The following is a 12,306-nucleotide window of genomic DNA, read 5'->3' on the forward strand; positions in this document are numbered from 1 at the left end:
GATGATTTAAACAACACTTGTTTTTGCAAGAAACCAGGGTTGACTTCCGGTGTCTGGCAAAGGACACCCGTAACAAACAAGGGGTGTCCACTCAAAAACCACGGTGTCCACGGTGTCCACAAACCGTGGCATTTGTTTTATACACTTAGCGACCGTTGCAAAAAAAAAAGCTCATAAAATCAGACGTGGCCCCCTGGCAAGCCGCTGAACAATCGTGACGCCTTTCAACTGAAAGTAAAGGCTCGGTTACGGTCGTAAAGCGAGGACCACCTACACGTAAAGAAGCGAGGACCACCTTCCCTGCAAGGACAAAAAGTGAACTCTGCAGACGGATCCTGACCCCCTTGTCTGATTCATCCCGGAAGTCAAATAACGATCAGCCACAGGAAACGAGGTCTGAGCGGTGGAATAATTGTCACTTCCGCCTATGAAACCTGTCTCACCCTACAGATGGGTGCCGAAGTCCACACAACATGGACTTCGGACTGCCGGCAACATGGACTTTGTAGTCTTGTTGAAACGGGCTAACTAGCAAAAAGACTTTTTTTGGGGTATTTGAATTGAGCTCGTTTTTCCCTCTCTTTTCAACGACGCTAACGAAGCTCGTCCTTGACTTAACCACAGCTCGGTTAGTGACCGTTGGGGATTACAACCTGACTGGAAAGAAAAAGGGACTTAGGGACTAGTCTTCACACTTACGACCGTTACAGCGTCCCCAGAGTCAGGTGATCCAAATTCAGACTGTCAATGGGGAAGCCAGATTCGCTTAGCGACCGTGATACTTTCCGACGATTGGCGACTGGATCATACTTATGACGGTCGCAGTGTCCCCTGGGGGTTGTGTGTCATGTGATCCCCCTTTTACGACCTTCCGATCAGCAGGGTCCACGGGGGAATTCACTTAACGACCAGGTGACTAGCTTATCAATTGCAGGGATTCACTTTTAACGACGGTGGGGAGAAAAGTCGTCACAAGGGGCAAACCTCGCTTAAGAAATGCCTCACATAGCGACAAACGGTTGGGGAGTCATTGTGGTCGTAAGTGGAGGACCCCTTTTATTGTTGACATTGGCTAACTAACACAGGGGTATTTTTTTGTCTATTTTATTTATTTTTCTCTCTTTTAAACGATATTAATAGTTTACCAAACGGCTGTTAGATCGCTATGTCGAAAACTTTTTTTTTCTGTTCCTGGAAGTTTCCTCAATTGCAAGATTAAAAACGGTCCTTGGTTTCCAGGTCAGGATACAACTCTGTTTGTTTTAAGACATATCTGTAATTTGTCTTCTGATGAGAGAGATAGTGAGGGGGAGGGGGAGGGAGAGAGCGAGATAGAGAGAGAGAGGGAGGGAGGGAGACAGGGAAGGAGGGAGAGGGAGAGAGGGAGAGCAAGGGAGAGAGGGAGAGGGAGAGAGGGAGGGAGAGGGAGGGAGGGAGAGAGACAGGGAGGGAGGGAGAGGGAGAGGGAGAGAGAGAGAGAGGGAGAGCAAGGGAGAGAGAGGGAGGGGGAGAGCAAGGGAGTGAGAGGGAGAGAGGGAGGGAGAGAGAGACAGGGAGGGAGGGAGAGGGAGAGGGGGAGGGAGAGAGGGAGGAAGAGCAAGGGAGAGAGTGAGAGGGAGAGAGGGAGGGAGAGAGAGAGACAGGGAGGGAGGGAGAGGGAGAGGGGGAGGGAGAGAGGGAGGAAGAGCAAGGGAGAGAGTGAGAGGGAGAGAGGGAGGGAGAGGGAGAGAGACAGGGAGGGAGGGAGAGGGAGAGAGAGAGAGGGAGGGAGGGGGAGGGAGAGAGGGAGGGAGAGGGAGAGCAAGGGAGAGAGTGAGAGAGAGTGAGAGAGAGGGAGGGAGGAAGACAGGGAGGGAGAGGGAGGGAGAGCAAGAGAGAGGGAGAGGGGAGGAGAGGGAGGGAGGGAAAGAGGAAGGGAGAGGGAGGGAGAGAGAGAGAGGAAGAGAGGGAGAGAGGGGGAGGGAAACAGGGAGGGAGGGAGAGAGAGAGGAAGAGAGGGAGGGTAACAGGGAGGGAGGGAGCGAGAGAAAGAGGGAGGGAGAGGGAGAGGGAGAGAAGGAGGGAGGAAGAGAGAGAGACAGGCAGAGAGAGAGGGGAAGAGAGGGAGGGAGGGAGAGGGAGGATGAGAGAGAGAGAGAGAGAGAGAGAGAGAGAGAGAGAGAGAGAGAGAGAGAGAGAGAGAGAGAGAGAGAGAGAGAGAGCTAATTTTGGACCCGGTTTGTCTCTTAGTGAAGTCCAAGCAACGCTCTCCCCTTAGCATGCTAAATTTACACATCCCTACTTTCGTCAGAGCTCATATAAATATAGAACATACGTGGAATGGTGGGGCGCAAATATTAAACATGCGTAATTTTAACTGAACCGGATTTCCTAGGCCAAGGGGAGAATGCTTTGGTCCTGCCCGATCCACTTAATTTTCCTTTGATGTCTTAACTCTAAAAAAAGGGAAGGTCAAGTGAGTGTCTTTCAACGAGAGGAACCCTTTTTTCACCGGGACGGGCTGAATAAATCATAATAGGGGCAGGTCCTCGAGCCTCGAATTTCCGTGGCTAAGCGAGACACTCGTGAAGCGAGACATTTGTCCCGTTTTACGGCCTCTCTTGCCACTGCTGCTCAGTGAATCCCCGGCAGTTGTTAAGTTAGGAACGGCGTTCTTGACTTTGCTCGTCCGAAGCTGGCAAAAGGGGGATCACGTGACACACACACCCGGGACGCTGCGACCGTCGTAGACGTCAACCAGTTGCCAAGCCTCTGAAAGCATTGCGGTTGTTAAGTGAATCCGGCTTCCCCATTGGCTGTCTGAATTTTGATCACCTGACCCTGACCCTGGGGATGCTGCAATGGTCCCAAGCGGGAAAAAAAAAACACGTCATAAATCCCTTTTTTCCCCCCCAACGCTGTTGCGACCTTGAATCGTCGGTAAACAAACGTCTCAGCTGAGGGCTGCAGGTAAAATGATGCTTTCTGACGCTTGGCAAGGGGTTCGTATTTATGACGGTCGCAGCGTCGTCGCCAGGTCCCCTTTTGCGACCTTCCGCCACGGTGAGATTAACTTAGCAACGGCAGCAGTTGACTTCGCCACGGCGGCAAGAAAGGAGGTTAAGACGGAGCAGAATTCACTTAACGGCTGTCTCGCTTAGCAATGGAGGTTTGGGGTTGAATTGGTCGCACGTTGAGGACTGCCTCTGAAGAGCAGGCCCATCGCCATCCTTCCAGATCCCTCTCAAAGGAGACAATTCGGCCCGTGAGGTCATCGGCATGTCGGCCTTGAAATCCAGGCGCTTTTGATAAGAGGGATAAACGGACAGCTTGCGTCAGCCAGAAAGTTGCTGCCTGCTTCTGACACAACCCAGGATGCTGTGCAATGGCTTCCTTGCGCACACACACACACAACACACCCTTGTGCGCAGGAGATGTGGCGAAAGACGGGGCCGTGAGCCCCAGCGCATGGAAACCTCTGAATCACGACTTCCACCCAGAAATGAAGCAAGGCAATAAAAAACAATAACAGGGTTTCTGCTCTGAGGAGGCGGTTTGGAGGAGAAACGAACACTAACGGGTGCTCAAAGCAGATTTTCTGAAGTGTGTGTGTGTGTGTGTGTGTGTGTGAGGGGGGCATTTGGATGCAAAATAATAGAACAACTGAGTTGGAAGGGGCCTTGGAGGTCATCTAGTCCAACCCCCCTGCTCCAGCAGGAAACCCCTAGACCATTTCAGACACATGGCGGTCCGCTCTCTTCTTCAAAACCTCCAGTTGTGATGGAGCGTTCACAACTTCTGGTGGCAAGTTGTTCCACTGGTTAATTGCTCTCGCTGTCAGGAAATTTCTCCTTAGTTCCAGGTTGCTTCTCTCCTTGATTAGTTTCCATCCGTTGCTTCTTCTCCTGCCTTCTGGTCCTTTGGAGAATAACTTGACTCCTTCTTCTTTGGGTTAGCCCCTGAGATACTGGAACACCGTTATCCTGTCACCCCTCGTCCTTCTCTTCATTAAAACTAGACATCCCCAATTCCAGCAACTGTTCCTTATATGTTTTAGCCTCCAGTCCCCTGATCATCCTTCTTGCTCTTCTCTTCACTCTTTCCAGACTCTCAACATCTTTTTTTACATCGTGGTGACCACATGAGAAAGGCAGGGTTAGAGGAATCAAAAGTTGGAGTTAAGATTGCTGGAAGAAATATCAACCACCTAAGATATGCAGATGATACCACTCTAATGGCAGAAAGTGAAGAAGAACTAAAGAGCCTCTCGTTGCGGGTGAAGAAGGAGAGTGCAAAAGTTGGGTTGAAACTTAACATTAAGAAAACCAAGATCATGGCATCCGGCCCTCTCAATTCCTGGCAAATAGGTGGGGAAGAAATGGAGGTGGTGACAGATTTTATTTTCCTGGGCTCCAAGATCACCGCAGATGGGGAGTGTAGCCAAGAAATTAAAAGATGCTTGCTCCTCGGGAGGAAAGCCATGGCAAATCTAGACGGCACACTAAAAAGCAGAGACATCACCCTGTCAACAAAAGTGCGTATAGTCAAGGCTATGGTCTTCCCAGTTGCAATGTATGGCAGTGAAAGCTGGACCATAAGAAAGGCCGAGCGCCAAAGAATGGAGGCCTTTGAACTGTGGTGCTGGAGAAGACTCCTGCGAGTCCCTTGGACCGCAAGGCGATCAAACTGGTCAGTCCTAGAGGAGATCAACCCTGACTGGTCTTTAGAAGGCCAGATTCTGAAGCTAAAACTCAAATCCTTTGGCCACCTAATGAGAAGGAAGGACTCACTGGAGAAGAGCCTCATGCTGGGAAAGGTTGAGGGCAAGAGAAGAAGGGGACGACAGAGAATGAGGTGGCTGGATGGAGTCACTGAAGCAGGAGGCGTGAGCTTAAAGGGACTCCAGAAGATGGTAGAGGACAGGAAGGCCTGGAGGAACGTTGTCCATAGGGTCGCGATGAGTCGGACACGACTTCGCAGCTAACAACAACGACCAAAACTGGATGCCATATTCCAAGGGTGGCCTTACGGAGACCTTGTAAAGTGGCATTAATGCTTCGCGTGCATGGCTTGGGGTGTGTGTGCAATGGCATGTCGCAGGCTAGGCTTGCAGCTAGGAAATGGATATTTAGAACAGGCATGTTCAACCTTGGCAACTTTTAAGACTTTTCAGTCCCTCATTCTTAAAAGTTGCCAAGGTCAGACACCCCTGATTTGCAAGAAGAAAAAGGAAAATAAAAACTAGCTTAAAGAAGCTGGCGGTTGCGTGACTTCTGGCTATTAATTGTGCAGCGGGATTGAGGCGCTCCCATTTTTTTCCTCGCAGGCCCACACATGCTTCCCCAAAATTAACCTCGCGCTTTGCAAGACGAACCGATTCCTTTGTACCTATGCGTGTGTGTACATGCGCGCACCACAAAGAGGCCCGTTAATAATCCATAACAATTCACGTTTTAGATGTCAGGGGAAAAAAAAAATCACTAAGCGTATTTACAGAGAGGTACGTACAGGTACTTACACCTTGAACGGAGCCTGCTCTTTACGGATTTCCGTTGCGACGGTCGTAGAGCGGATTCCCCAGGACCGATCTGATTTTACGACCTTTTGGCAGCTGTGAAGCAAGCCCCACGGTCGTCAAGTGAACGCCGCGGGCGTTAAGCAAAGCAATTGTTTCACGACGGTCTGGTTTTTCAGAAAACTAGAAGGCAGGATTGGTTTTCAGCCAAAATATGGTAAAATGAAGTCACATGTACGCAGTTTGTCAAAATGCAGCCATGTAACTGCGGTGGGGCAGTGGGTTGTAGGTACCCCTGGGAAGGCCTGTCGTACGTTTGAAGCATTGCTAAGGGGCTAGTCAAAAATCGAGGACTACCATCCCTCTGCTTCCAGACTCTTACCTACTTGGTATAAAGCCAAAACTAATTAATAGACAAGATTGGTATCTCTTTGCACATGTTACAACAGCAGCGAGAATAACCTTCGCTCAACAGTGGAAGGATATAAATATTCCAACGGACCAAATGTTAATTAATAAGATTCTGAATTGTGCTGAAATGGATAAACTAACCTATATGTTAAAACAGAAACAAGAATCTATGTATTACACCAACTGGGAACGATGGTATGATTGGTTAAAAAATAGAACAAACCTAGAATAGTTAATATGACACTTCATAGTAATCTTTATGATAATATTTAATAGTCGAAATAGACAACGTTAAATAAGATTTAAGATTTACCGGGATGTAATTATGTATAACTGCACAGGGGATTTTAATCCCCAGTTAGTTTATATGCATGTTTGTTAAATGTTTGTTTGTCCTTTTCCTTTTCTTTCTTAATTTGAAAGGTATATACTTAGTGTATGTGTCTGTAAATATTTAATAAATTTAATAAAATTTAAAAAAAACCCGAGGACTACCTGTAAAGCAAGCTAAGAAATATATTTTCATTGTACCATTATCCCATTTGCGATGGATGCAATAGGAAGGCAGCTCCTCATATTCCCCATTAAACTGACTGCCAAGGGTGGAAACTCGGGGTGTTCGGATTCGGCCCCCCAAAATTGAAAGAGTGCCAGCTGGGAAGAATGCTGCTTTAATCCACCAGTTTATGAATGGCAAATCTTGTGCCGTGAACAATGGAAAAAAAAATCTCCTTTGTGGATGATGGGCTATAGCTGAATCCGCGCCTGGATCAGCGTAGGGGGCGTCCGCGACTTACGAGCACAATTGAGGCCCAACATTTCTGTTCCTAAGCGAGATGCTGCTTAAGTGGGTTTTGCCTCACCTTATGACGTTTCTTGCCACCATTGTTAAGTGGGTCTCTGCAGGCGTTTTTAGGAACAGGGTTGTTAAGTGAATCTAGCTTCCCCATTGGTTTTGCTTGTCAGAAGGTCACAAAAGGGGATCACGTGACCCTAGGACACTGCGACCGTCATAAATATGAGTCAGTTGTCAAGTGCTTTAAAGACGGTGAGTTCTAGTCCCACTTTAGGCATGAAAGCCAACTGGGCGGCTTTGGGCCAATCACCAGGAGGCGGTGAGTTCTAGACCTGCCTTATGCATGAAAGCCAACTGGGCGGCTTTGGGCCAATCACCAGGAGGCGGTGAGTTCTAGTCCCGCCTTATGCATGAAAGCCAACTGGATGGCTTTGGGCCAATCACAAGGAGGCGGTGAGTTCTAGTCCCACCTTAACCACGAAAGCCGGCTGGGTGACTTTGGTCCAGTCCATCTCTTTCAACCCAGCCCACTTCACAGGGTTGTTGTTGTTGTTCTGAGGAACATAGGAGGAGAAAAGTGTTCTGGAATTATCCGTTGCATTAATAAAATATTAAAAAAATAAGACGGGATACAAACAAATAAAATAAAATAAAATAAAATAGAAAAGAATAAAAGAAAAGAAAGAAAAGAAAAAGTAAAGAAAATATAAAATAAAAAATAATAAATAATAAATAAAAGAAAATAAAAATAATAAAAGAAAATAAAAAACTAAAAATAATAAAAGAAAATATAACAGAAAATAAAAGAAAAATAATAAAATAGAATATAAAAGAAAATAAATAAAATAATAATAAAATAAAATATAAAAGAATAAAAGAAAATAAATAAAAGAAAAGAAAAAGAAAATAAAAAATAAAAAATAATAAATAAAAGAAAAGAAAAATAATAAAAGAAAATAAAAAACTAAAATAAAAGAAAATATAAAAAATAAATAATAAATAATAAAATAAAATATAAAAGAAAATAAATAAAATAATAATAAAATAAAATATAAAAGAATAAAAGAAAATAAATAAAAGAAAAGAAAAAGAAAAGAAAATAAAAAATAAAAAAATAAATAAAATAAAATAAAAATAATAAAAGAAAATAAAAAACTAAAAATAATAAAAGAAAATATAAAAAAATAAATAATAAATAATAAAATAGAATATAAAAGAAAATAAATAAAAGAATAATAAAATAAAATATAAAAGAATAAAAGAAAATAAATAAAAGAAAAGAAAAAGAAAAGAAAATATAAAATAATAAATAAAATAAAATAAAAATAATAAAATAAAATAAAAAACTAAAAATAATAAAAGAAAATATAAAAAAATAAATAATAAATAATAAAATAGAATATAAAAGAAAATAAATAAAAGAATAATAAAATAAAATATAAAAGAATAAAAGAAAATAAATAAAATAAAAGTAAAACTAAACTAAAAGAAAATAATAAAAGAAAATAAATAAAAGAAAAACAATAAAATAAAATAAAAGTCACAGCACAAAGCCTTTGGGATACTTTTAATTTTCAATAAATTAAGGGTCTCCGGCGCTGCTCTCTGCCCTCTACCCGGCCCTGGGGGGGGGGGAAAAATCAGGCGAGGACGATGGTGGTCACGTTGGGCAACAGCCTGGCCAGCTCCGACCGGACGCCGGGGGTTTCGCACAGGGGGTTTCCCTCCAGGTTGAGCTGAGCCAAGGCGGGGAAGGCGGCCAGACTCCGGAGGGCCGAGGCTCGCTGGATGCCTGACGGACGCAAAACGAGTCAAGGAGGGCTTTGCTCAGACGTACCCCAACCCACCGCCCGTCAATTTCTCCCGCCCCGCTCAGGACCGGCCTTGGCCCGCCCGCCAGGATACGGTTGTTGCGGAGAGACAGCTCCTCCAGAGAAGGCAGAGGGGGCAGCCCTTCCAGGCTCTCGATCTGGTTGCCGTCGGCCTCCATCACCTGGGGGGGGGTGGGGGGGGGGAGAAAGCAGAGAGTCAGAGACCCAGGCGGTCCTCGGCTTACAACGATTCGTTTAGCGACCGTTCCCGGTTAGGATGGTTCGCTGGAAAAAGTGACTTGCCACCGGTTTTCACACTTGCCATCCCGGTGATCGTGGGATCCAAATTAAGAGGCTCGGAAACTGGCGTGTACTTAGGACGGTTGCAGTGTGCCGGGCTCACGGTATCCCCTTTTGCGACCTTCTGACCAGAGAAGTCAATGGGGGTAGCCGGATTCACTAACTGAACAACTGCAGGGATTCACTTAACAAAGGCGACAAGCCAGGTTGTAAAGCCAGAGCAAAAAATCTCTTAAGACATGACTCGCTTAACGACCAAAATTTTGGGGCTCAGTGCTTGTAAGTCGAGGACTTACCTGTACGGCTCACAGGTAGTCCTCACCTTAGGACCGCCACGGGGACTAGAATCTCCACTGCTAACCAAGGGGGGGTTGTACAATGAGTTGCGCCCAAATTGATGACTCCCCCCCACGTTGTTAAGTGAATCGTGTGGTCGTTAAACGAATCCAGCTTCCCCAATTGACTTTGCTTGTTTGGAAGCCGGCTTGGGAGGGTCGCAAATGGCGATCAGGTGACCCCGGGAGGCTGCCACTGTCGTAAATCCGTGCCTGTGGCCTGAATTTTCGATCACGTTAACGTGGGGAAGCTACGACGGTCGTAACTGTGAGGACCGGTCAAGTCATTCCCTACCCCCACCCCCATTGCTGTCGTAACTGTGAACGTTCCCTAAATGAATGTTTTTTAATTCGAGGATCCCCTGTGCTGAGCCCTGAGGCAGTGGCTGATGGGTCCAGGGCTCTGTTAGGTGGGGCCATCAGGTGAGAGAAGCCGAGCTTTAAAAGAAGGGGAGGGGAGGGGGCGGCCTTACCTCCAGGCAGCGCATCATGGCCAGTGTGGGGGGCAAGGCCGAGAGCAGGTTGTCGCAGAGATTCAGGTGTGTGACCAGCAACAGGTGTTCCAGATGGCAGAGGCTGGTTAGGCTCTGAGGAAAGCAAAAAAAATAAAAAAACCAACAACAACAACGCAAAATTTGTGGTCTGTTCTTTTAACCACTCAGTTTGTCTGAAATGGTATAGGGGTTTCCTGCCTGAGCAGGGGGTTGGACTAGATGACCTCCAAGATCCCTTCCAACTTTATTATTGATCACTGTACAGTCAGCCAGACGTTCAGACTGGATTGGGCATTTTTGTCTACCTCTCCAGTCTTTTTAACCATTCCGTTTGTCTGAAATGGGGTTTTCTGCCTGAGCAGGGGGTTGGACTAGATGACCTCCAAGATCCCTTCCAACTTTATTATTATAGAACTTTTATTCATAAAACATGAAACTCAGTCAACTGGAGATTCAAACTGACTGGCAATACAGGTTGACACGGGTTGCTGCCAGCATCCTAGGTACCAACCAGGTATCTCCTTAAAATGTAAGATGTTCCGAGTAGCGCAGTTTTTTTGTAGCTTTGCTGGAGTTATGGCAGGAAGCTGCAGTTTTTTTATGTATTTTGCAAAGTTTTTGGACATCGTTCCCAGTGCCCCGATGACAATGGGTGGTATTATTATTATTATTATTATTATTATTATTTTATTTTTTTATTTATTTTAATTCCATTTATATCCCGCCCTTCTCCGAAGACTCAGGGCGGCTTACAAACTTAGCAATAGCCTTCATTCTAATGTATATGCCTGCTTTATTAGGGCTTTCGCCCCCCCCAAGCGGCATTTTTACAAAGTCAGCTTAATTGCCCCCAACAATCTGGGTCCTCATTTTACCTACCTGGGAAGGATGGAAGGCTGAGTCAACCTTGAGCCTGGTGGGACTCGAACCTGCACTAATTGCAGGCAGCTGGTGTTACTTAAGGAGGCATTAGCCCACTGCTCCACCAAGGCTTATTATTATTATTATTATTATTAGATAGGCAAGTCCTCTTCGTGGTATCTGCTCCAGCACAGCAATTATCTATTATTGTACACGATTCATTTAGTGACTGTTCAGAGTTACGACGGCCCGGAACCGACAAGCAATTAGCAAGAGGAGGGAGCAGATGATCCCCCGCCCCCCGCAACCCACCCTCCGTCTGTCCTTCCACGTGATTTTCACAAAGCACTCCCCCCCCCCCAAAGCAGCCCCAAAATTGCCTTTTCCACCCGCAGAACTTAAATCTGGTCCTGCCTTGGGGAGAATTTGTTTTATTTTTTTATTAGCCCAGACCCCGCTGTATTTGCCAACAACTTTAAAGCAGGGAACTTGGCCCACCTCGCTTCTTATTTTAGCTTATTGACCAATTTCCTTGGAAGCCGCAAAAGGAAGGAAGCGCCGACAGAACAAGAAGCAACGGATGGAAACTACCGTATTTTCCGGCGTATAAGACGACTTTTTAACCCATGAAAATCACCTCAAAAGTTGGGGGGGGGGGGTCGTCTTATACGCCCAGTCGTCTTATACGCCGGAAAATACGGTAACCAAAGAGAGAAGCAACCTAGAACTGAAAGAGAAATTTCCTGACTGCAAGAAGAATTAATCAGTGGAACCACCTGCCTCCAGAAGCGGTGTGAACGCTCCAACACTGGAAGTTTTTAAGAAGAGACTGGACAGCCATCCGTCCATCCGTTGCTTCTTGTCCTGCCTTCGGGCGCTTTGGAGAATAGCTTGACTCCCTCTTCTTTGGGGCAGCCCCTGAGATACTGGAACACGGCTATCATGTCCCCCTTTAATCCTTCTCTTCATTAAACGAGACATACCCAATTCCAGCAACCGTTCTTTGTATGTTTTAGCCTCCAGTCCTCTAATCCTCTTGGTTGCTCTTCTCTGCGCTCTTTCTAGAGTCTCAACATCTTTTTTACATTGTGGTGACCAAAACTGGATGCTGTATTCCAAGTGTGGCCTTACCAAGCCCTTGTAAAGTGGTATTAACACTTCACCTGATCTTGATTCTATCCCTCCGTTAATGCAGCCTAGCCCTGTGTTGGCTTTTTTGGCAGCTGCAGCACACGGCCGGCTCATATTGAAGTGACTGTCCACTAGGACTCCGAGATCCCTCTCACAGTTGCTACTATTGAGCAAGGTACCACCTATCCCATCCCTGTGCATTTGGTTTCTCTTGCCTAAATGCAGAACCTTACTTTTTTCACCACTGAATTTCATTTTGTTAGATAGGGCCCTGGGTTCGAGTCTGCCCAGATCCTCCTGTATCTTAAGCCTGTCTTCTGGAGTGTGGGCTATTCCTGCCAGCTTGGTGTCCTCTGCACATTTGATGAGTTGCCCATCTATCCCCTCGTCCAAATCGTTGATGTTGAAGAGCACTGGGCCCAGAACAGAGCCCTGGGGTACCCCACTACACACTTCCCTCCATGTGGATGCGGCCCCATTGAGGACCCCACGCCGAGTACCTTCTGGGAGAGGTCCACCACCCGCGAATCAGCGTACTCCATCTTGAGGACACTGTTCTCGATTAGAAACTTGCTCCGTAGGTCATTGAGGTACGAGGAGCGCATGGGGTCTGCGGCCTGTGAAAGGAGAACCAGAGGAGAGCATGGGAGCATCACCAAGTAGCAGCAACAAA

The 12,306-nt window shown here is 46.2% G+C and overlaps 1 protein-coding gene across 3 annotated transcripts in view; it reads right to left on the reverse strand.

The window, feature by feature from the left end:
- Positions 1–7,213: 7,213 nt before the first annotated feature.
- LOC308676112 (geranylgeranyl transferase type-2 subunit alpha-like) overlaps positions 7,214–12,306 on the reverse strand; it is a 29,706-nt gene continuing 24,613 nt past the window's right edge. For all 3 annotated transcript variants that reach the window (XM_081341845.1, XM_081341846.1, XM_081341847.1), the window contains exons 14-17: positions 12,134–12,250; positions 9,621–9,734; positions 8,607–8,694; positions 7,214–8,493 (exon numbers count right to left, since the gene is read on the reverse strand). In XM_081341845.1, coding sequence (XP_081197971.1) covers positions 8,342–8,493; positions 8,607–8,694; positions 9,621–9,734; positions 12,134–12,250 — 471 coding nt within the window. In that variant the 3' untranslated portion in view covers positions 7,214–8,341. The remainder of the gene's footprint in view (positions 8,494–8,606; positions 8,695–9,620; positions 9,735–12,133; positions 12,251–12,306) is intronic.

This window comes from Vipera berus, assembly GCF_964194415.1.
Source record: "Vipera berus genome assembly, chromosome: W".
Taxonomy (NCBI): Eukaryota; Metazoa; Chordata; class Lepidosauria; order Squamata; family Viperidae; genus Vipera; species Vipera berus.